Source organism: Manis pentadactyla, chromosome 13 (genome assembly GCF_030020395.1).
Source record: "Manis pentadactyla isolate mManPen7 chromosome 13, mManPen7.hap1, whole genome shotgun sequence".
NCBI lineage: Eukaryota > Metazoa > Chordata > Mammalia > Pholidota > Manidae > Manis > Manis pentadactyla.
The window spans coordinates 100308387-100332340 of NC_080031.1; the positions used below are offsets into that span (position 1 = coordinate 100308387).

The window sequence follows — 23954 nt, forward strand, 5'->3', positions numbered from 1 at the left end:
TCCCTTACAATCTTGCTGGTAGTGTTTTCTAGCATTGCCTTTTGTCTCTGATGATTAATTTGTTGATCATAAAGGTGATTGACATTTAGTATGCATCATAATTTCCTTGGGGGCTTGTTTAAAATACATGTTGGGCTACACTCTAGGACTGATTGAGTAGGTCTGGTTGGAGCATGAGGATTAGCATTTCTAAGTAAGTTTCCTTGTGAAACTGATGCTTCTGTGCCAGGATCTCAGTTTTAAGAACTACTGCCCTTTCTTTGCAGTTCAGTCATCTTTAAGAAGGTTCACCTTAATTTCCTGGGCAGCATGTAGATTCTCAGACATTCTAACTTGCGCATCTCTAATGTTTTAGATCTAGATTAGAGGAGCATAGTATAGTAAGGACACCACATCCTTACTCTGCTGATTACTAATAATAACCTATCTTCACTGAGTTAGTTTGTATCTTGTTTTGTTACAGAATTGGGAATTGGTCTAGGTGATCTTTTCTGACTTTGAAATTATAATTTTGTGAATATTAATCTCTGCTTAAATCTTCTCATATCCTGATCATCTTCAAATATCTTTGATTTGTATAGCTATATTCAGAACTATTAAAACTTCACTTTAAGCCACTTTTCTACAACCTCTCATTTTCCTATTTGTTCCTTTCATTTTATGCTATAGGGTGAGAACTAAAATGGTAAAACGAATCTCTATTCTATGCCATCTGTATTTTGTTTCATCATTGTTAGTTGGGGGAAAGGGTTATTTTGAAATAACTAATAGAAACATTAATTTTTACCAACTAATGGCCCAACTTGAGTCCTTAGGTATATACAGTGAAAGGAAAATCTGCATATCCCATTCAGGACCTCCCTCCTTTCAGAGTTAGGAAGGTTTCTTTCTTTTTGCTATAGTGCTTTGATAGAGAAATATGAGGCTTTCAGAGGTTTTACTGTTCTATTTTATTTAATAGTGGTCTCTTTTAAATACTAATCCTATGGAAAATACTTCTTCTTAAGAAATAATATAAGACATTGTTATTATCCTGAGCCCAAAAGATAGTAGTAGGAAATGAATGTTAAATGAATGTTAAAGTCCATAGTGAATTAAACCTTACTTGAAATAATTACATTAATTGGTATAAAGGTTTCAGGACTATTTGAACTAACAAGAAACACTTAAGAAAAGTACAGAAAAATCAAAATTTTTCATAACCCTTAATCTTCAAAAAATACTAGTTCTGCTATATACCTACAAACAAGGGGAGTATACAGCATCAAAGAAAATTTTTAAATTGAGAACTGTTTGCTAAAATATATAGTTTGCTCCCACAATAAGAACTTTATTTTAATACTTTTTTTAAAATTTCAGATAAAGTTAGAATATAAAATATTTTTAGACATTGAGGATCTTCTACCTTAACTATCAAACTTACCTCTTTTTTTCTAAATTTAATTATGTATACTTTTATATTTTTATTTCTCTGTTGCTCTTTTTACAGAAAATAAGTTTTTAAATAAATTCCTTGGTGTTGGGTTTTGTCCAAGCCTCATCTCAATCCCAGTGATGTATATTTGCTATACGATATGCAAGACAATATGAGTACTGTTTAACTTAGAGTAAAAAATTAAAGAAATTAATGTATAGGTATAAAGCCAAGTATAAAGCCAACTGTTAAAAAACAGCTTGATATATCATTTTTTTTTCTGCCAAGTGATCTGTCTAGATCAGTGCCTTTATTAAATACTAAGATTCAACTTCAGTTTTCATCTTTGATGCCAAGACATCAGATTTTGTAGCTTCTCATTTATCCAGTCTAACTGGGTTTTTACTATTTTGATTGCCCTCCAGATGGTTACAACTTTTAGTAGCTATTTTATTTTAGTTCCAGATATACAGTCAGAACTGGTAATTTTATTTTTCAAATAAGCAATAAATACACTTGTTACAAAATTTCAAAGATATAAAAGGAATACATAAACAGTTCCCATCTCACCCTAAGCAAGCTTTACTTCCAGAAGGCAAGTACTGTTAACTAATTCCTTTTGTATTCTTCAGAGATATTTTATGCATATACAAAGATGGCTAAATATATGCTTTTTAAAATAAACAACTTTAAGATATTATTCTGTACAATAAAATTCAACAAATCTTAGTACAGTTTTTTTTATAAATATGTACACAGTTGTATAATCACTACCAAATGATGATAGAGAACATTTATGTCATCCTCAAATTTCTTCATGTCCCTTTGTAGTCAGTCTCCAACTCCTACCAGTCCCTGGAATTATTGAGCTCCTTTCTATTACCGGAACTTTGCATTTTTTAGGAAGTTGTATCAGTGGAATTGTACTGAATGTAGTCCTTTTATGTCTGACTTCTTTTCACTTAGCATTATGCTTTTGAGATTCTCCATATTAGTGCCTTGAACCAAGGAAGTATTGAATAATGTGTTAAATGTCTGCTAGCCTAAGTTCAGGTTAGGTTTTTTTAAATTACCAGGCTAGCTCATGAAATATAAGACTGAAGGATCTTATATTCAGCTAAGATAAATCTTAGTTCTGTATGTTAAAGCATGATGTCATTCAGCATGGAAAAAAGCAAAGAGCTTTTTGAAAATTAATTTGAAAAGAGGAAAGTATTAAGGATAAATCACAAAATTATCTTTAATGAATACCACAGGACTTCAAAATAGCTTATTGAATCATACTATATTTTAATAGCAACCTCTTGCTATATCAGTAAAAAAAAATAGGTAATTTTTGTGTTTTAAATCAAGTAAGCATTCTTAGTTACATTGACCTGTGTTACAAACAACATTTGGGAATGGGAACTGTACAGTAGGTTATTTTTTTCTTGAGATGGGCAAGAAATCTCTGTTGTAGAGTGATAAAAATCCAAAAATTGAGATACTTGAAAAAGTAAATATTATTTAATCTTTATCTCAATCCCAGCACTTTAAAGAAATTATGAATACTATTTTATTTTTAAATTGTTTATATTGAAGTGCAGATGACATACCCCAGTGCTTACAGATAGGATAAAACAGAATAATTGGTGTATCAAAATGACTGGTTGAGTAAGGAAGGGACTTAAATCAGTATGTGCTGCAAATTAAAAAGTATATAGTATTTTGTAGATTATTTAAATCATACTTTTTAAAATTTCATAATTACTCATTTGCTTTGTTACTAGTCTTAGAATAACCAGTAATATCACCTCCAATTATGATTACTGAAAACAGATTTAAGAATTTTCTTAGCAAATGCTATCCCTATTCTCCTCCTGTTTTTATGGTTATATCTACATTGTCAGATCATATGGCCATCACATGTGATGCTCTCTCTTTCAAATAATAACTTTGGTATAACTTAATAGAATTAAAAATAGTTACTGTACTTGAAAAATAGTAGATTTTACTGTTTTTATTATTGTGGTTTTAAAATGTAATCAAACACTAGTCCTTTCCCAGAGCTTGTTTTTACCTCACATACCAAAGCAAAGGGAAGAGGAATATAGTGTGAGTTCCTGCCTTGTAGTTTTTCAGGTATCCCCACCCAGTACAAATCTCAAAGTTTGTGGGCTCTTCTGTTAAAATAGCTAGGGAACTGGCATCTGGTTGTAGAGCATTACTACAGGTAGATGTGTCTCTGATTATAAAACTTTATGATTGGTTTTATTATGTCAGCCAGCCTTTTTCATATATCCTTTTTAAAGTTTCTTCTACTACTTTTATAACCCTGGTAGTACATATCAGCTGAAAACATCAGCATCTTACCAGATGGTACCATGTAATTTGGAACATTTATGATTTTAAGAGATTGTCCCAAGATAACCTAATAGTTTTTGTAGTGCAAAAACTGGCCTTGAGTCTTTTTTGAAAACTAAGAAATTTTTATTTAAAACAGCTTTTGTGGCTCTTTAGTACATAATGATGATCTTCCTTGTATTTACCTACTAAACTCTGAACAAAGCAAAAATGACCCACTTCTTTTAAACATACATTTATTTGCATTCAAGAATCCAAAATACTTGAAAGATCCGTGAATCTACCCTTCTCTGACTTTGAAGGAGTGCTTCTCAACGAGCTTTAGTGGAGGGACAGAGAATAATAACAATAAAAATTCTATTAATGGAAAAAGTTTCATTTATGTTGAATACATTTCTTTTCTTGTCTCCTTTCTTAAGGAATTGAATGACCTGGCACGAGACCCCCCAGCACAGTGTTCAGCAGGTCCCGTTGGAGATGATAGTAAGTGTTTAAAAGGAATGATGGAGTAAAACAGCATAATAGTCTGCCTTTGAGAAACTCTGGGACTGATTAATGTATATCTCTTAAGGTTATTTTGTATGAAGAGGTAATTATGTTGTAGGGAAGAGGCAGTGTTTACCCCTTACTTTCCCATGAAAGATTTAGTTTTGTACCTATCCTACCATCTTCTGTATTGTTCATTACATTTTGAACCTCTTCAGCCAGATAGTGTCTCTACAGTTGTTCTGGCTCCTTTGTACATTGGCCTTTTTGTTTGCTAAATCCTTCATCCCTTCTGAGTATTTTCCTGGGGTAAAATATTTGAGCTTTTACCTACAACTAGCTTTTGTTCTTTAAGTAAAATAATACTAAAGATTATGGGATTTCTGCTGGCTTATACTTGAGAAGACAGTTTCAATTTGTTCATTTTTAATGTCCAATTTATCTGCTTAAGCCTGTCTAAAATAATTAGATCTTATTGCACGTTGTATAATAATTTTCCTTTTGTTCTACTGTTCCCCAACACAGCTTTTCCCCTTTACACCATCATCTAGACTTTTTTAAAGGGAGGATATTTGAACAAGATTTTGCTTTATGACACAAAACTAATTCACAAAAAAATATAACATTTAGCGAATAGGAAAAAGTGAGCATACTTGGAAACATTTGTGTAAGAGAAGTATATAGAATAAGAAGACAAAACATAAATATGAGGTTATATGAGCTTAAATTAAAATATTTTTTCGTGATTTCTAAGATTTGTTTTTGTTTTGGGTTTGTGTGTGTGTGTTTTGTTTTTGTTTGCTAAATCCTTAAGAATCAAAGCGAGGCCCTTTCACAAGGATTACTTTACAAATAAACACATATTATAAATCATAAGACTAACTAAATGCAATGAAAAATTAAATTTACATGATTATATTCAGACCTGTCCAGTAGAAGTAACTATGAGATACTAAATAGGACAGGCCACATACCTACACAGTATCTCATTTCTCATTTAAGCATCACGACAATTCTTTTAGTGAGTGGAGTAGAAATTGTAAGCTGTTTTAGAGAAGAATTTAGTGAGAGGCTTGTCAAGGTTCCCAAAGTGGACTCAATCTCAAGTTTTCTGATTCTAGTTTTGTCATTCCATAGTGTCATATAGTCCACCTGCATCCTGTGGTCTTTTAATTGAAAAAGTAGTTTTATTTCTGGTAAATTCCTCAAAGTTGAGAGTGGCTGATCTTTAAAAGTGTTTGAAGTCTGAGGATTAGATTTCATTTTTGAAGTTCTCTGTTGCGCTAAAATAATTTGCCCTTTTTTCTACCATAGTTGTTAGTATCACATTTCTTTCTCATATAGGAAAGTTGTTAGGCTGGATAGTAAATAAGACTCCCCTAAAGCATAAGCAATAAAAGAAAAAAATAGATAAATTAGCCTTCATCAAAATTTAAAATTTAGGTGCTGCAAATGGTATTATCAACAAAGTGAAAAAAACAGAATGGGAAAGATTTTTGCAAGTCAGATACCTGATGAATATTTATCCAAAAGTGTACTTTAAAAAAAAACCCTTTGTGAAAAGACTAAGAACAATAAATGCTGGCGAGGATGTGGAAAAAGGGGAACCCTCCTACACTGCTGGTGGGAATGTAAAATAGTTCAACCATTGTGAAAAGTAATATGGAGGTTCCTCAAAAAATTAAAAATAGAAATACCATTTGACCTGGGAATTCCACTCCTTGGAATTTACCCTAAGAATGCAGGAGCGCAGTTTGAAAAAGACATATGCACCCCTATGTTTATCACAGTACTATTTACAGTAGCCAAGAAATGGAAGCAACCTAAGTGTCCATCAGTAGATGAGTGGATAAAGAAGAGGTGGTACATATACACAATGGAATATTACTCAGCCATAAGAAGAAAACAAATCCTCCCATTTGCAACAACATGGATGGAGCTAGAGGGTATTATGCTCAGTGAAATAAGCCAAGCGGAGAAAGACAAGTATGAAATAATTTCACTCATCTGTGGAGCATAAGAACAAAGCAAAAACTGAAGGAGCAAAACAGCAGCAGACTCACAGAACCCAAGAATGGACTAACAATTGCCAAAGGGAAAGGGACTAGGGGTGGGGTATGAAGGGAGGGAGAAGGGGAATAAGGGGCATTACAATTAGCACACAATGCAGAGGGGGCACAGGAAAGCAGTATAGCACAGAGAAGGCAAGTAGTGACTCTTTAGCATCTTACTATGCTGATGGACAGTGACTGTAATGGGGTATGTGGTGGGGACTTGATAATGGGAGGAATCTAGTAACCACAGTGTTGCTCATGTAATTGTATATTAATGATACCAAAATAAAAATAAAAAACCTTTGTAACTCAGCAATATGAAGATGAATAACCCAGTTTTAAAATGAGCAAAGGATCTGAATAGACTTCTCCAAAGAAGATAGACAAATGGCCAATAAGCACATGAAAGATGTTCAACATGGTAGTCCTCAAGGAAATGCAAATCAAAACCATAATAAGATACCACTTTACACCCACTAGGATGGCTAGAATTAAAAAAATCAAAAAACCATAATGATACCATTTTATATCCACTAGGATGGCTGGAATAAAAAAATCAAATAACAACAACAGTCGAGGATGTGAAGAAATTGGAACCTTCATACATTTTTGGTAGGGATGTAAAAGAAGGAATTTGAAAAGCAGTCTGGTGGTTCCTCAAGAAGTTAAATATAGTTACCTTATGGTCAGTGAATTCACTCTTAGGTATATATACAAGAGAAAAACATCCACACAAAAACTTCTGTGTAAATATTCATAGAAGCATTATTTATAACAGCCAAAATGTGTAAACAACCAAAAATGCCCACCAACTGATGAAAGGAGAAATAAAATGTGGTATATCCGTACAGTGGAATATTATACAGTAATAATAGGAACGAAGAACTGATACATACAACAACATGGATGAGCCTTAAAAACATTGCACTATGCTGAGTGAAAGAAGCCAGATGCAAAAGGCCACGGAGTGTATAATTCCATTTATATGAAATGTCCAGAATAGGCAAATGCTTAGAGACAAAGTAGGTAATGATTGCGTAGGACTGGAGAGTTGCAGGGAATGGGGAGTGACTGCTCATGGGTATGGATTTGTTTTTGGGGTGATAAAAATGTTCTAAAAATTTATGGTGATGGGTGCACAACTGTGAATATGTTAATAAACATCATTGTACACTTTATGTTGTATGTACATTCTCTCTCAAAGCTATTTAAAAAATAATAACCTCTCCCTTAATTCCTGACCTTCCTATTCAACTTTGAGTCACATGCTACTAAACTCAGTAGTACCTACCTTCTGAAAGAGAATAAGGAAAATCTCCTTAAGGGCAGAATAACTTCCTTACATTGTTAAAATTGGTCATCTAGATGGAGTTTATTGATATACTTTAAAATCTTGTGGGTATCCTCATGTAATTGTAGATTAATGATACAAAAAAAAATCTTCTGGGTATTTGAGAACATTTGAGGATGATTACTGTCAAAAAGTCTTGATCAGGTCTTGTGATAAACCACATAAGGATGAAGCAAAGTGTAATTGGATAGCTAAATGCACTTTGATCATTTTTTGTTACAATGAAGCAGAATTTAATCTTAGGAAGAAAGAAATTGTTGGCCAAAATGAAACTGTTTGAGCTCCTTATGACTATCTTAGCCCTCAAATCTCTCAGTACCAAATGTTACTGATATTTAATGTAAGAATAAAGTGGTCTTTATATTTAAATAATATATATTTAATAATAAATTTAGTAATAAAATGCTTTATTTTTAAATAACCAAATTTTACTGCCCCAATAAATTTTTTCCCATTTTTCTGCAGAGCTGGTAAGCAGGAAGTAGTAGTATACTTCCTGAAAGGAGAAATAAGCCGAAGACTTGTTAGTTATATGATCTGCTTTGTTTTCTTTAGTTTTGAACACTTGGTGACTGTGACTTGACACTCTAGAGATCAGTACTTGAATTCAAATGTAGGTCTCCTGAGATTCAATCTCCTACTATAACAAATATTCTATCCCTTTTAGCTTCAAAAGACTTCATCCTTGAGGGTACTAAAGAGTAATCATTGAGCTATGAACTTCACATTTAAACTCTCATAAAAGAAATTGTAGCTTTCGGTTTGTGTAATTTGGTTTGACAGCATCAAACCGAGGTGGTAGTGGGAGGTTTTATTTGTTGTTTTAGTTTGTTTTTGGACAATCAAAAATTTTAAATACAGTATCATGAATTTTTATTTCGAATAGCTCCTAAGATTGATCCTTAAAGATTTTTGAAATAAATGTTCATATAAAATATAGCAGTATGTTATGCTATGTCCAAGTATTTCACCCAGTAATTATATTTGGAGTTCTTTCTGCTGGGAACCTGTAGTGATTCTTGAACTGATTACGAAACCATTGTAATTTGAGGCAGGTTAAATATTCTTTCACTACCATCTTCCCTCCTTTTTGTAAGAGAGTTCCAAGGGGTTGAGGGGCGGGGATGGTGGCTAAGTCAATGATTCTCTGTAAGTATTCTTACAGAGATTAAGTGGTAGGTCTTCAAATGCTTTTGTCAACTAAATTCATTTTTATGTGTTTATAGTTTAGCATAGTTTGTCTTTCTCTTCTGTACTATAGATTCTAGATCATTTTAACAAGAGTCATAATATTTCTCTCTCAGCTGTTATTGAAGAATCAGTTCTTCTCAAGAACATACACTTAAGACATTTTAGAAATTTTTTTTTGTTTCCTAATTTGAGTATTACCTACTTTGAATTCTCTATAGCAGTATTATGAAAGGAGTATATATCTATGTAATTGTGTTGGGAAAATGATATAATACATAAAAGGACACCATCAACAGAACAAAAAGGCATCCTACAGTATGGGAGAATATTTGTAAATGACATATCCGACAAGGGGTTAACATCCAAAATATATAAAGAACTTACATGCCTCAACACCCAAAAAGCAAATAACCCGATTAACAGATAGGCAGAGGATATGAAGAGACAGTTCTCCAAAGAAGAAATTCAGGTGGCCAACTGACACATGAAAAGATGCTCCACATCACTAATCATCAGGGAAGTGCAAATTAAGACCACAATGAGATACCACGTCACACCAGTAAGGATGGCCAACGTCGGAAAGAGTAGAACAACGATTGCTGGTGAGGATGCGGAGAAAGGGGAACCCTCCTACACTGCTGGTGGGAATGTAAGCTAGTTCGATCATTGTGGAAAGCAATATGGAGGTTCCTCAGAAAACTAAAAATAGAAATACCATTTAATCCGGGAATCCCACTCCTTGGAATTTACCCAAAGAATACAACTTCTTAGATTAAAAAAGACATATGCACCCCTATGTTTATCGCAGCACTTTTTACAATAGCCAAGATATGGAAGCAACCTAAGTGTCCATCAGTAGATGAGTGGATAAAGAAGATGTGGTACATATATACAATGGAATACTATTCAGCCATAAGAAAGAAAGTAATCTTACCATTTGCAACAACATGGATGGAGCTGGAGGACATTATGCTCAGTGAAAAAAGCCAGGCGGAGAAAGACAAATGCCAAATGATTTCCCTCATTTGTGGAGTATAACCTTGAAGCAAAACTGAAGGAACAAAATAGCAGCAGGCTCAGGGACTCCAAGAACTAGTGGTTATGAAAGGGGAGGGGTGTGGAAGGGTGGGCTGGGCAGGGGAGAAGGAGATTGAAGGGTATTATGTTTAGTACACATGGTATGGGGGATCACGGGGAGAACAGTGTAGCACAGAGAAGGCACATAGTGGATCTGTGGCATCTTACTGCACTGATGGACAGTGACTGCATTGGGGTGTGGGTGGGGACTTGATAATATGGGTAAATGTAGTAACCACATTGTTTTTTCATGTGAAACCTTCATAAGAGTGTATATCAATCATACCTTAAAAAAATTTTTTTAATGATATAATACATCAAAGAGTTAGAATCTTTGGGTTCTTTTTTACTTTTTGAGGTAAGGAAATACCTCTTTAAAAGTGGAAGTTTGGACCCTGAAAATAATTTGTCTCCCTGACATTAACTTTCAGAATGTTTTAGCCCAGATACCTTTTCATGGAGCACCTTATCACTGTTCTAGACAAGCTAGTCTTTTTTTTTTCCTCTCTCTCTCTCTCTCCACACTCAGATCAAACCTGTTTTTGATTCCTCATCCTGCCCAGGATTCATCATACTGCTTATAAATGAATTTGAATAGATGGAATGATGTGTTGTTATGGTCTGGGTACAATGTAGATTCTGCTTCATGGTAATTTTCTGTTGTTCTTTTTCAGTGTTCCATTGGCAAGCTACAATAATGGGGCCAGTAAGTATTCAGATTAATTTTAGAATAAATAGTTCATGAAATTCACTTATCTTAATTCCGTTTTCTTGTTATCAACAGAATGACAGTCCCTATCAGGGTGGAGTATTTTTCTTGACAATTCATTTCCCAACAGATTACCCCTTCAAACCACCTAAGGTAATTGGGATATGGCAGTTGGTTTTTTTACGTGCTTTTCTACAATACTAAGAAACCAATTTACAAAAAGTTTTCCTTTTTTCTATAGGTTGCATTTACAACAAGAATTTATCATCCAAATATCAACAGTAATGGCAGCATTTGTCTTGACATTCTACGGTCACAGTGGTCTCCAGCACTAACTATTTCAAAAGGTAATGGGATGGATATTTGATATGAAGATTTATTGGAGCATCTTAACAATGTTTGGTATATAGTCATGTGTGTATGTGTGAGAAAATGTATAGACAAAGTTAGTTGCTGAGTTTTTGGTGAAACATCCAGTACTACTTCTAAATAAGACCCAACTACATGAATAGGTTGGGGATTTTATTTTATCAGTGAATCAAGTGTGGGTAAATTAACAAACATTTTCTAATGTGTTGATTTGAAATTGTACAACCCCTCAACATCATACCCAAATGAAATCACAAGTGGATTAAAAATTGTCAAAAAACAAATACAAGAAATAGGCTGCAAACGTAATGGGCTAATATGTTTAAAATACAAAGAACACACATAAATCAGAAGAGAAAAAAATGTATATCCCAGTAGAAGAGTGGATAGAAATAAACGGAATAATCAAAGAAGTGAAAATTAAAATAAGTTACCATGTTTCACCTTTCTAATTAACAAAGATCTTTTAAAAAGAAAACCAAATGCTGTTGAGGTACATTGAAATGAGTACTTACATACTACATATAGAAGTATAGGTTTGTATAGTCCAGTGTGCAAGTATGTAATAAGAGGTAAGAGCCTTAATCATTAAGACCTTTGACCCAGTGATTATTGTTTCATTCATTGGTACTAAGAAAACAGCCCCAAATGCTAAAAAAAGCTTTGTGTGCAAGTATATTTTTGACAGCATGATTTATTTCTGAAAATTGGAAATTACTTAGAGGTCCAACAGTAGAGAAAGAAATTAATCAGTTCAGCACATGTGAAAAATAGGAAAAATATATTTGAAAAAAGCAGAAGAGATAAAATTTGTATATATTATGACTTGAGTTGTATAGAAAAGTATGTTAAAGTAGCTAGAATGAGTTTGGGTATTTGGTGAAATTTGATGTATGAAAATACTTTTCTGTATTTTATCATTTCTTTAATGCATACATTTAGATAGAAGGCAGCATGTTAGAGAACATAGATTCTGGATCCAACTGACTGTATTCATTCAGATCTCAGCTCCACCTCTTACTAAATAAGGCTTGAGATAAATTAGCCTCTGTATTTTTCAGGGATTTTTTATCTGTAGAAGAAGGATGATAATAATAACTATTTCACTGTTGTTAGTAAGATTAAAATGTGCAAGTTAACTTTTGCTTTGTAAGCACTCAAACTGAGATAAAGGCACTATTTAATGTGTTGAATATTTGTCATGTTACAGCCTTTTTATTACTGAAGTATAGTTGATATACAATCTTATATTGGTTTCAAGTATATAACACTGTGGTTCAACAGTTACCCACATTATTAAATCCTCATTCCAACGAGTGCAGCTAGTCTCTGTCAACATAGGGACATGTTACTGAATCATTGGCTGTGTTTACTACCATCCTTGTGACCAACTTAGATTATGACTGAGAATTTGTGTGCCCCTTTATTACCCCCCACCCTCCTCACCCACTGCAACCCATCCTTCATGGTAACCACCAATCATTTCACAGTGTCTATGAGTCTACTGCTATTTTGTTTATTTTGTTTTGTTTTGTTTTGTTTTATAATAAGTGAAATCATATGGTATTCGTCTTTCTCCCCTAGCTTATTTCACTGAGCATAATACCTTCTAGATCTATCCATGTTATTGCAAATGGCAGGGTTTTTCTTTGTTATGGCTGAATAATATTCCATTGTGTATGTGTGCCATGTCTTCTTTATCCATTCATCTGTTGATGGAGACTTTGATTACTTTGTCATGTTACAACATTTAATGTTATGCTGTGATAAGACTTATATACTCTGACAAATTAATTTTTTAAAGGAAACAAAAAACTCTGGGGAATTAAATTAAAATTCCTGGGGTCCTAAGCAAGAATAGAAACAAGAAATCAGAGGACCACATTTTTTAAAATAGTGATTGAAATAGCTTTCCAGATAAGTGGCCCTTTTTCTTTTTGTAGGCCCCCTTGGAATTCAGGGACTACTTGTGAAAGTGTTCATTTACCTGTTGTTGAGACTTCTGGCCTGGTTGCTCTTCAACAAGGAGCAGTAGAGAGAGAAATCTAGTAATGGGATCAAGAGAGGTGGCAGGTGGTGTTCAGGGGTGGGTGGAGTGGGGAGGTCTGGATGGCTGGAATTGGTACCATAGGGCTTTTTTGCCCCTTTTCTGCCTAGTGTTGATTTTTTAATTATTCTCAGTCATAAGGGCTGTTAGTTTATTTGATTTGTTATGTTCTATCTGGATAGGTATCTTTTAAAATAATTGCAGGCCATTTTATTGAATTTTATTGAATCAGCATACCTAGGTTTAATGTTTTAATGACTCTCTTGATTCCCTTTTGTCAAGGCAAGCAGTTCTGTGAAAAGCCTAAAACCTGTGTGTGATATTAATTAACCCTTTAAGGACTAGTGGTTACCAAAGGGGAGCGGTGGGGGAGAGTGGGTGGGGAGGGAGGGAGAAGGGGATTGTGGGGTATAATGATTGGTGCACATGGTGTGTATGGGGTCATGCCATAGGGACTGTGGCATATTACTACACTGATGGACAGTGACTGCAATGGGGCATGGGGGGGACTCGATAATAAGAGTGAATGTAATGACCACATTGTTTTTCTTGTGAAACCTTCATAAGAATGTATATCAATGATAACTTTAATTTTAAAAATGAAGCAAGCATTAGACATTTTAGCATTTTATTTTGTGGAAAGTACTGTCTAACGTTTAAAACAAAAAATTATCCCTTTAACATAGTCTGTTTTTGAGGGCAATAATTTTGACCTGAAATTCTCCAATTTAAGTAGATGTTAGGGACCTAAATATATAGAAAACTTAAAAGAAGCAGATACATGTGCCATAAAGCCACTTGATTATATGTTTTAGAATTGGAAGTGACTATGGGTTATGACACTAACAGGTGTGTATATACTGGCGAAGAATGTATAAAGAGGTAAAAATTTAGTCACTTCAGTGAAGAGTCTATTCAGGTTGTAGAAATAGGAGTTATTTCTTTACAGTGAAAGAAGGTGTGTAATACATTATAAGTCTATGAATTAAAGGAATCCAAGTAGAGTTCTAAGAATCTTTTCACTAGGTGCCACCTTCCTTTCCTGGAAAAAATGTTACAAAAGTTATTTCTTTAAAACTTACCGTTTTGAACTTGCCTAATTGGAAAAGTTGAGGGAATTGTTAACAAATACAAGTTGGTAGTATGTCTAATTTTAGGTGAAGAATCAAGTTGTATTCTTGCCAATTTGATAGGTCAGGCAAGTTTCTTCTTTCTTTAGTCAATAATTTCCTGAACATTCAAACATCTATAACTCCCTATTGTCATTTCCAGGAAATATATGAAATCTTTCCTAATTGCTGTTAGAATGTTCTGTGCTTGAAGAGGGCATTAGGTGATACACCTGACAATGGGAAGATATGATGTTTTGGGAATGCCATCTGCCAGACAATGGGAAGATATGATGTTTTGGGAATGCCATCTGCCAGAATTGTGGGCAACAGGAATGAAGAGTCAGAAAACATCTTTCCTGATGTTTTTTATTTTCCGTATACTCTTAAGGCAAGGAAATAGCTTTTTTGTTAACAAACTGAAGCAGGAAGGGATGTGAACTTTGTTCTCTCGCAGAAGCCCTTGATCTCTGTAGAATAGATTTGATAGGAAAATGAATAAATTCTTTTCCTGCTGAGTTTGATGTTTTGGAAGTAAAGTGGGACCATTAATCATTGTCTCTTGCTACAGAACATTAGGGAAAGAAATAAGATTGCTGAATTCTTTTAGCATCAGAATAAAAGGATTGGAATTTATTTCAGTATGTCAGAGGCCGCTGGATTTAATGTAATTAGTAGCTTTGGCTGCCTCTTTGCATTCAATAAAAATGCATAAGTTAACAACAAATTTGAACAGAGGAAGTTGTGCTTTTGAGATTTATCTTCTACATGCCAGATTGTCAATGAGGAAATAGCTTAGATGAGATTGTAAATCGTCACTGAAGAGAATTTGAGACCTTAGTAGAAGTATGTTGTATCCTCTGTAATAAGTGGGGGAAACTACTGGCTTTAATGTTCTTAGACTGAATTATTTTCAAGTAAATACGAAGCAGATCCATTGCATCTGAATTATAGTACCTGCATTGAGAAAGCAGTGATTGTTGAATTTCATGGTTGTCATTTCTGACTAAGAGCACTCGGAAGTTGGTTGTCTTTGGAATGTTGAAAGCCATCTATCCCTGAACATGGGCTTCTAAAAATTTAACTTCATGGGCTCTGAAAAGTGTTATTGGTCTAGGATTTAGAAGACCTGAATTCTAATTCCACATTTAATTACTAACCAAGGACATTGGGCAAGTCACTTCACCAGTGTGGGCCAGCCTCCTTAGAGGTTCAAGCACAGAGAAATCAGAATCTTTGTTGATTACTGTTACTATGAAGTTGGGTAGAGCTTACAAAGCTGCTAGGCACTACAATATAAACAGATTATAGAAATTTTCTCATGTGTTGGCATCTCATATTTGTTTCAACCTTTGCTTTAATCCTCTACAATTTATACATTTTTTTCATTCCAGTACTCTTGTCCATCTGTTCTCTGTTATGTGATCCCAATCCAGATGATCCTTTAGTGCCTGAGATTGCGCGGATCTACAAAACAGATAGAGAAAAGTAAGTGTGGCTTCCAGACAGGAAGGTACCGTGTTGGGGTGGAGAGGTTGGTGTCTCAAATCTTTCTTACCTAAGGGCTGAGTATGGGTCAGAAATAACTTTAAATGAAGTCCTAATTATAGTCACCTGGAATAGGAAAGAGGGGTATTTGCATCAAGTATCACCAAAAGTGGATGATGCTGATCTTATCCCTGATTATTTCATATGACTCCTGCTGTCTAGAAACACTTTTCTACAGTATATTTTCTAACAGCTTTTTGCTTTCTGCTTGCCTTTGACGTACAAGCATTTTGCATGAAGAACCCATTTGTCTTAGGTAGGTATTTGTACATCAGTGGGAAAAAGGAATTGATTTTCTACTATTTGGCAGAATCAAAAAAGAAAGAGAATCACTGCCACAAGACATGAAAGCCCAAATTTCCTTTAAAAACAAAATTTGATAAAGAATTTACATATTTTATAGACTTGTACTATAAATTATTAAAGAGTAGTCAGGATATCCTAGTAACTAAAAGTGTTTGAAATCTTTTTTTACTTTTTATGTTATTCATTAATATAGGAGGAAATAGATGGAAGGGAATGGATAATTTTCTACAGTTAAACTATAAATTAATAAAGAACATTTAAAATGCTCTTAGATTAGAGAGGCAGATAGACAGGATATTTTTTAATGGAGCTACCAGGGATGGGATTGTAACAGTGTTGGTGCTCGGTTTAGTTTTATCTGTGTTTAGGTCTGAATGATATCTATAGTCATATATTTTGGGTTGGATTCAGAAGAATATTAGACATGTATTTTTCTATTTGTGAATTGATTCACAAATTTTTTTGACCGGAGAACCATTTTGTCCAATATCCAGAATTGTGGGCATGAATACCTATCAAAATGCATTTCCCAAGTCATTGTGGTGATAATATTTAACAGAACTTTCTTGAATCCCTTTTTTAATCAAAGAATTGTGGACCCTTTTTGCCTTGCTTATTTACTAACTAGAATGTTGTTCTGGGGCAGTAAACCTATTCATTTTAGCAGCCAAATTGTTAAAATAAGATCTGCCAGAACTAGTTGTTTTATGATACAGAGGAGAATGTTAATGTCAACTTGATCACTATCAGTATATGATTTCAAGAACCGTATACTGTAGAATTACATAGTTTCAAGAACTCTAAATCAGTCAGTCAAGGAGTGAAGATCTTTCTTAGAAATAGGTCAGTCAAGTATAGAATAAGGATATGCCAGCAAATGCTAAATTTCAGTCAGAATCCTGTATAAGTAGCATTTACAGGACATTGTTTTGTATTTTACAGCTTTTTCCCACTATCACTGAGTAAATGAATGCTTAGTAGAAATTTGGGGTAGAAAGATGGCTTTGCTTGAGAATTACTCCTCTCAAGTTACTAGATGGGATAATGAATGAAATCTGTTGTTTTCTAACTGATTAACTCACCTGTATTAAGCCAACTTCTCTTTGTGTATACAGGTACAACAGAATAGCTCGGGAATGGACTCAGAAGTATGCGATGTAATTAAAGAAATTATCGGATAACCTCTACGAATAAAGATAGGGGAACTCTGAAAGAGAAAGTCCTTTTGATTTCCATTTGACTGCTTTCTATGAGCCCACGCCTCATCTTCCCCTGTGCACATGTTTACCTGATACAGCAGTGCTGCGTGTTGTACATACTTGGAACAACAAACTAGAAATACTGTACTTCTGTACCAACATTGCCTCCTAGCAGAGAAGTGTGTGTGTGACAAGCCAGTTCTCCAGGCGTAACCTAGGTGTGAGACTAAAAGCTTTCCTTATTGACTTAAATTTGGATAATGGCAAGGTGAGGGATGGTGGGTATGGTATGTGGTTGGGTGGGGAAGAAAAGCTCCACTGACCTGTAGGAGATTATTTTTAAGTGGAATCCTTTTAAACTCAAAAACAGTTATGAAAAGCAAGGCGAAGAACACGAAGCTGTTTCTATATTCATTTTATTCCAAAGGACCTACATTGTAGGTGAAAGTTATGACAAACCAGACTAAACTCTACCCACATCCTGTATTTTAAGGTCTAAGTTTAACTGGTCAACATTTAAATGGATTGGAACTATTAGTACATAAAGTGTGATGGGCTTTGTTTCCAGCACTTTTACATCTTCCCACCCCTTCAACCTTCGTCCTCAGCCCCTTTCTCTGTTCCATACGTATTCATTGGTTTGTATGTGGTTTCTCAGTTAATACATAGCTAATAGCTCTTATTTTTCTTATGTTTTTAACTGCTTAGGTCTATCTGGATGTAAGGGTGAAAATTCATTTGATGGAAATACTTGTGTATATTTAAAGACCCAGTTGCTCCTCTGGAGCTTGTACGTTCAAGAATGATTAATCTGTGTAATAAACTGATTACTACAGTCATTACATATAATTTTGTGTGAATAGGCTTTTTGATTTTAAGAACTTTGTCTAGCTGAGATTAGTGGTGGATTTTCCCCCACTCATGAAATGTTTTCATTTATACTGGTTGCATTTTTAAATCATGAAGCTATTCCGGTTTACATAGTAAAAAGAGTATCTTGAAAGTAATTTTACCGAACAAGGTACAGGCATAAGCTTAAGAACATTTCCATGAAACTTACATGTGCAGTATTCCAGGAACATGACTGTTAAGCTAAATAATGAATTTGCTTTATTAATGAAACTAAGCTGCATTTCACCAAAACCTTGTGACATTCCCTTGGTACATAGGACATAAGACAAAAGCATTGCTGTTTGGTAAGTTAAGCTTCTGTGATTGTGATTGTAAAAGAGCAACATTGACCAAACCTGGGAAACATGAGCACAATCTTGTATTGGAGAGTCGACATAATTACTTTGCACTAACATTGCAGGATGTTCATCCAATTTTAAATTGTACTGTATGTGGCTTTTTGAAGTCTTCCCTTGACTCTAGTAAAATGTAGTTTGAAACTTGTAAACAACTTTGTTTGCCAGAAACATACTTCGTGTGAACTAGGCAAGTTACCTTTTTTCCCCTCCTTTTCATAATATAATTGTAAACCAGGCCAGCCTGAAGGCCATGGCTGATGCTCTTTAGCCAGCAGGTTCTAAATGCATCTTTACACTCTTTCATAAAAACTGAGGAATAAATGTCCACTGCTTTTGGTTTTAAAGTTGTTTTAACTTGTCTTATCTCTCAGTGTCACTACTCCTCCATCTCAGAACTAAAGTCTAATATAACCTGAAACCTCTTAAAGTGCTGCACTTTAGCTGCTGGCTACTTATTGACATTTCTAGCACCCTTGACTTTACATAGGTTTGACTGTTAACAGTTGTGGGGAGAGGAGTTAGAATTGAGCTCTAACCTAAAATTACCGTGTGTTCTCAGTATCATTGGGGCAGGGGGGCATGGAGGAGGAGGAATTAATTTTTGACTTGCTGTTAACTCTCTTGGTGACTACGGGTCAGTTGCACAGATCCCAAAAGTCCATTCTTTGTCAGCTTAGAGAGCAGCCAGTATATTCCTATTTATTAGGTCATAATGTAGATATTTTCACAAGAGCGCTCTTAAGTATTTTAAAGTGGTCTTGCTCATTTAAGTATGGAGTATATTTGTTCCAATCTACATGCATATACTTTGGCCAGAATGAAAGCTCAGTGATGGAGGCCACATTCCTCACAAAACAAGTGTCACTCAGGATGGTTCACACCTGGGATCACATAGCTTTTTACAGGAGTGTCTCTGGCTTCATCACATGTGAAAGCTTGTTTGCAGTAACCTTGATTATCTTGTTAAGGCAGTGTTTACAAGGGAAGGTCAAGGTATTGGGTTTCCTTTGCTTTGCTTGCTTGGTTAAGTTATGGTTGGAACAGTCTCTTTTGGTAAAACTACATGATTTCAGGTACTTGCATGTTGTTATTGGCCAGTGGTCAAAGGTAGCATTGTCCTTCCAGTTTCTCCCCTTGGGGTAGTACAAAGACTTGGAAGGAGGGCCGTTGGGGTAGGAGCAGTAGGGGGGCCTATATAGAGAGAAGGATGTGGTGGTGGTCATACAGACCTGCGTTCTCTGCTCTGACTTAACATCAGAGGCATTCCTTTCCACTCCCAACTACTGTAATATTCTGTTTTCTGAATCACTTCTCTTTGTCTCAACAAGTTATTTTGAACCATAGGTAGGTTGTCGGGGGGAAAAAAAGTGTATTTCTAAATTATAGTTGGAATGCAGATGAACTGTCCCTTGTCTAAAATTAAGGAGAAACTCTGGCTTCTCTCTCAGTCTGCTGTACAATACCACTTAACACCCAGTGGCTAGGTTCTTTTAAAATTTTTTTTTATTAAGGTATCATTGATACACACTCTTATGAAGGTTTCACAAGAAAAACAATGTGGTTATTACATTCACCCTTATTATCAAGTCCCCTGCCCATACCCCATTGCAGTCACTGTCTATCTCCAGTGGCTAGGTTTTAATAGAACTTTCTTTAGTTCCTGAGTCTTCTGAGTTACGAACAACATCTTTCCTTCTTTCCTACTCAGGAATAAGCATCTTTATCATCCCTGCAGAAAAGTGTTAAGGACCTGACTCCTTTGATTCCCGTTGTGAAACACTATTTCAAGTGGTGGGTTATTTTGGTGAGTGTGATGTTATACAAGACAAAGCAGATTTTTAATAAAATAACTGAAGGTAGCAAACTCTCAGAGTATACATTCACATACATCCAAGAAGAGAAAATTCCTTTAGGACACTCCTGCAGCCTGTTCCCTATTTAATTTTTCCTTATGTTGTGCATACACTTAGATGAAAAGTGGCTCTGAGTTCTCTGTACCCTACAACAGTCTTCCTTAAAAGCCTTTTCCTAACCTTACTTAGCTCAGGCTGGTATAAGTGGTTGATACTGAAGCCCCTCGATATTTCTAGGCCATTTCCTAGGATGGGTTTAGAAATATGAAAACTGGCCGTGGGGTCACTTTGTCAGGGTTAATATTCATGAAACAAATACATTCTTCCACTGTTGCCATAGTTTATATTAGTTTGGGAAAGCTCAAAGGTTAAGACTGACTAAAGCATTTAATGCCTTTGGCCTCAGTGCATGAATGTGCAACATAATCACCACCCAGCTTTGCCCTTTCTCAGTGACTGCTCCTAGGCTGGTTGAGGCAGAGGCAGACATTTTTGTGACCACTGGTCACTTTTTATCGTTGAATTATTTTATTTTCAGAGCTGTACCTGAGCAGACATACTGTAATCTGCCTCTCAGCAGAAACAACTATGTGAATGTCTTAGCACTGAAACAGTAGCTTGGTATTTTTTGACTGAGTGGGGTATTTGCAAGTTGTTAACTGGCAGAAGGGCAATTTCCAGGGCTGGCATTCTATTTGCCCTACAGGGCACTCTGAAAGCAAACAGTTGGTCACATTTGGAAAGGCCAGGAAGAAGACACTGCGTGCCCAGGTTGGGCCTCTGGTGACCACCGTCCAGGGAAGAGCAGTACCAGCTTTAGTGAGTGTGCTGTGCACCTTTTTAGAATTCTGATGATATGAGAGGTGACAGTTTTTATTTTCCCAGGTACCTCTCCTTGCCCTGAGCATCTTGTTCTTTATTTGAATTTTTTCACAAGTACTTAAAAAATCTTAACTCTTAAAGGATATTTACCTGCCCTAAATTGTAGAGCCCCTAGAGAATGTGAGTGAGTGGGAAGGGTTTAGTTTTGCTGACCTCAGAACCAAATTGCCAGTTTTGAAGTTTTGTAGCTTTGGAAGCTCTAAAGCCCCTTTTTAGGCCCCTTGAGTTGGAGGTTTCTAAAAACTCACAAATAACAATCTGACATTTGGGCTCCAGAGCCAGTACCGTCTCAGGTGAAAGAGATGTTCTTTGCTTAAAAGGTAATTGGCGAAAGCTGAGCTACCTACCTGACTGTAGAGGTGCCTGGAAATTCCACCTAATTAAGGGGCAATACTGGCTAGGTCCTTCTGGGCAGTTTGCGCCACCAGTCAGCATCAGTGCCATCTTTGAAAGGTATGGCTGCTTGCACGGTGTTGCACTAAGAGTTGAGGGGAGCTGGCTTTGTTTCAGAGGGTGCTCAGGACTTCAGTCACCTCCTACAGTGTGACAGAAGGAAGCAGGGAAGCCAAGACTCAGACCTGCCAGAAAAGTTGAGCTTTTTGGAAGGATGGCTCCAGGTCATCTCAGCCTGGCCCTCCTTTGGAGGAGAAAGAAGGGGTGAGAGGAGGTTCTAGTACTGTGTAACAAGTTATTGGGCAGGTACTGCTTTCATGAGAAAGGGTTCAACCTCTAAGCTGCACAGAAAGGACACTTCAGAAGCTTCAGATGTAAATTTGGGGGAGGGCAGCAGAATTCCTTTGATTTCCCCTCTAACACACTGTGCCCCTGAGTTTGTCTCTGCTGTCCCCTGCCACTCCCTGACTTGAGGTGACAGTTGGATGGGTTTCAGTTTCTGTGCCCACAGAAGGAGGTGACTGAAGTGCATTTGCTTGGGGTAGGGAGTGAGCTGGTTGGTGTCTCAGTGGATGCTAGTGTCTGAGTGGCCAGCAGAGGGCAATGGTGACCCACAGCTGCAACAACTGTGAGGTGCGTGGTCAGTATAAATCGCTTGGACAGAAACTGAGAGGGGCTTTTGCTGGGGTAGAGAAGCTTGGTTAGGCTTGGCATTGTTTACAGTTTATCCAGAACTGGATGGGCCAGTGCCTAACTCCATCATAGCCTTAGTCACTTTGAGGGAACAGGTCAGTATTCTAGCCCACTGCCTGCCAGAAGTGTCAGTTAGCCAGCTCCCCTCTCCCTTCCCTATTGGTATAGTAGCCATGTCCCTGTATGTGGACAGGTTAGTAGAGCCCAGGCCAGGCCCTTTACCCACCTAACTGCAGGTTGCACAGGGGCACAGACCTGTCCATTGCTTCGTGTGAACAAGGGGGTCTCATATTTCTGGCAGCTGCTCTCTGCCTGAAGCCCACAGTTGCCTTTCCCCAGACAGAGGCAGTCCCTGTGACCCTGGCCAACTAGCCCAGTCTCATTTGCATGCCCAGCTATTCTGGGCAACCAAGACATGGCCTTTCATACTGAGGAATAGAAAGGAGCCTGGAGACAGGAGGAAAGAGCTAGGGACTTGTGATAAGGCCTGGGAAATTTTCTTCTCTTGTCCTCAATCTGTCTTTTGTTTTGGGGCTCAAGGTTCCCCAGTCTTACAGCCCAACAGCTGTGAGCCTCCAGGGCCACTACCCTGAAGCCAGCTGCCTCTTCATGGGGAATTCTTTGAAATTCCAGGCTTGGCCATCTGGGTATGCAAATATCTCCAGATTTGCTGAGCCCCCAAGTGGCTGCAAGGCAGAGCTGTGCGAATTCACCACCACAACCCCCAGATGGGGAAAGCTGCCTAGGGGCTGTTTGTGCCTGGAACCCAGGCTTTTACCTGGTGAGAGACTCTAAAAAAGGGAGACCCTGTGGGCTCCCCAGGTCCTGCTCTAGTTCCTAATTATGTGAGGGATTTTGCATCCAAAGGTGAGTTGGGAGACTCCTGGGGGCCCTTTCTGGAGTATGAAACTCCGGACCTAAGAAAGTCCTTGGAATGAAGAGAGAAGCCCTGGATCTATGATGGCTAGAGGGGTGGGGACTACCTACCGGGAAAGCTCCTGACTTAACTGCATGCCAGACCCAGGTGGGAGGGCTGGGGCTTAGGCATCCCAGAGTAGGGCCGCAGCCTGTCCCCCAGAATGCCTTGTTCTTCCCCAGGCCCTCCCCCTGGGGCTGGTTATCTGGCGGCAGCAGGAGGAATGTGTACTCTGAGTGGGAAGGGGGCGGTCAGGGTCAGGGCGGAAACCTGGGAATGTGGACTCCCTGCCTGCCCTTGTCCCTGTTGGAGGGAAGGAGCCATGGAGAATGTGGCTGACAGGCCCCAAGCGTGGGAGAGTTCAGGCCTGCTTGTGTGTGTATGTGTGGGAGGGGGCTGCCCATGTGTGCAGGAACTTGTGAGAGTGTGAAAGAATTGTGAGCATGAACATTCCTTAGTGTTTATGCATATGGGTGTGAACCTAAGCTGTGTAGCCTTTGAGAAACAGTCAAATCTTGGTTTGGATCACAGGCAGGCCTATTACTTTTCAGTTGTATATTTGGGGCAACTTATTTATCTCTCCTTTGTTTGGTTTTCTCATCTAGAAGATGGTCATTTGGCCCTCAGTCTGGCCCATAGGCAATACTTGGTGGAAAATAGCTTTATCAAATCAAGGGGTTGTGCTATGGGTGCTTATTGGTGTGGGGAGGTAGGCATGGACAGTGGAACATCTTTCCTGGATTCCTATATAAGCCAGAAGTTTG

General features: G+C 36.8%; 1 protein-coding gene across 3 annotated transcripts in view; it reads left to right on the forward strand.

Moving 5' to 3' along the window:
• Positions 1 to 18052, forward strand: part of UBE2D2 (ubiquitin conjugating enzyme E2 D2) — a 48870-nt gene extending 30818 nt beyond the window's left edge. For all 3 annotated transcript variants that reach the window (XM_036896795.2, XM_057490956.1, XM_057490955.1), the window contains 6 exons: positions 4177 to 4240; positions 10591 to 10622; positions 10701 to 10778; positions 10867 to 10972; positions 15545 to 15638; positions 17120 to 18052. In XM_036896795.2, the coding sequence (XP_036752690.1) occupies positions 4177 to 4240; positions 10591 to 10622; positions 10701 to 10778; positions 10867 to 10972; positions 15545 to 15638; positions 17120 to 17165 (420 nt within the window). In that variant the 3' untranslated portion in view covers positions 17166 to 18052. The remainder of the gene's footprint in view (positions 1 to 4176; positions 4241 to 10590; positions 10623 to 10700; positions 10779 to 10866; positions 10973 to 15544; positions 15639 to 17119) is intronic.
• The last annotated feature ends 5902 nt before the right edge of the window (positions 18053 to 23954 follow it).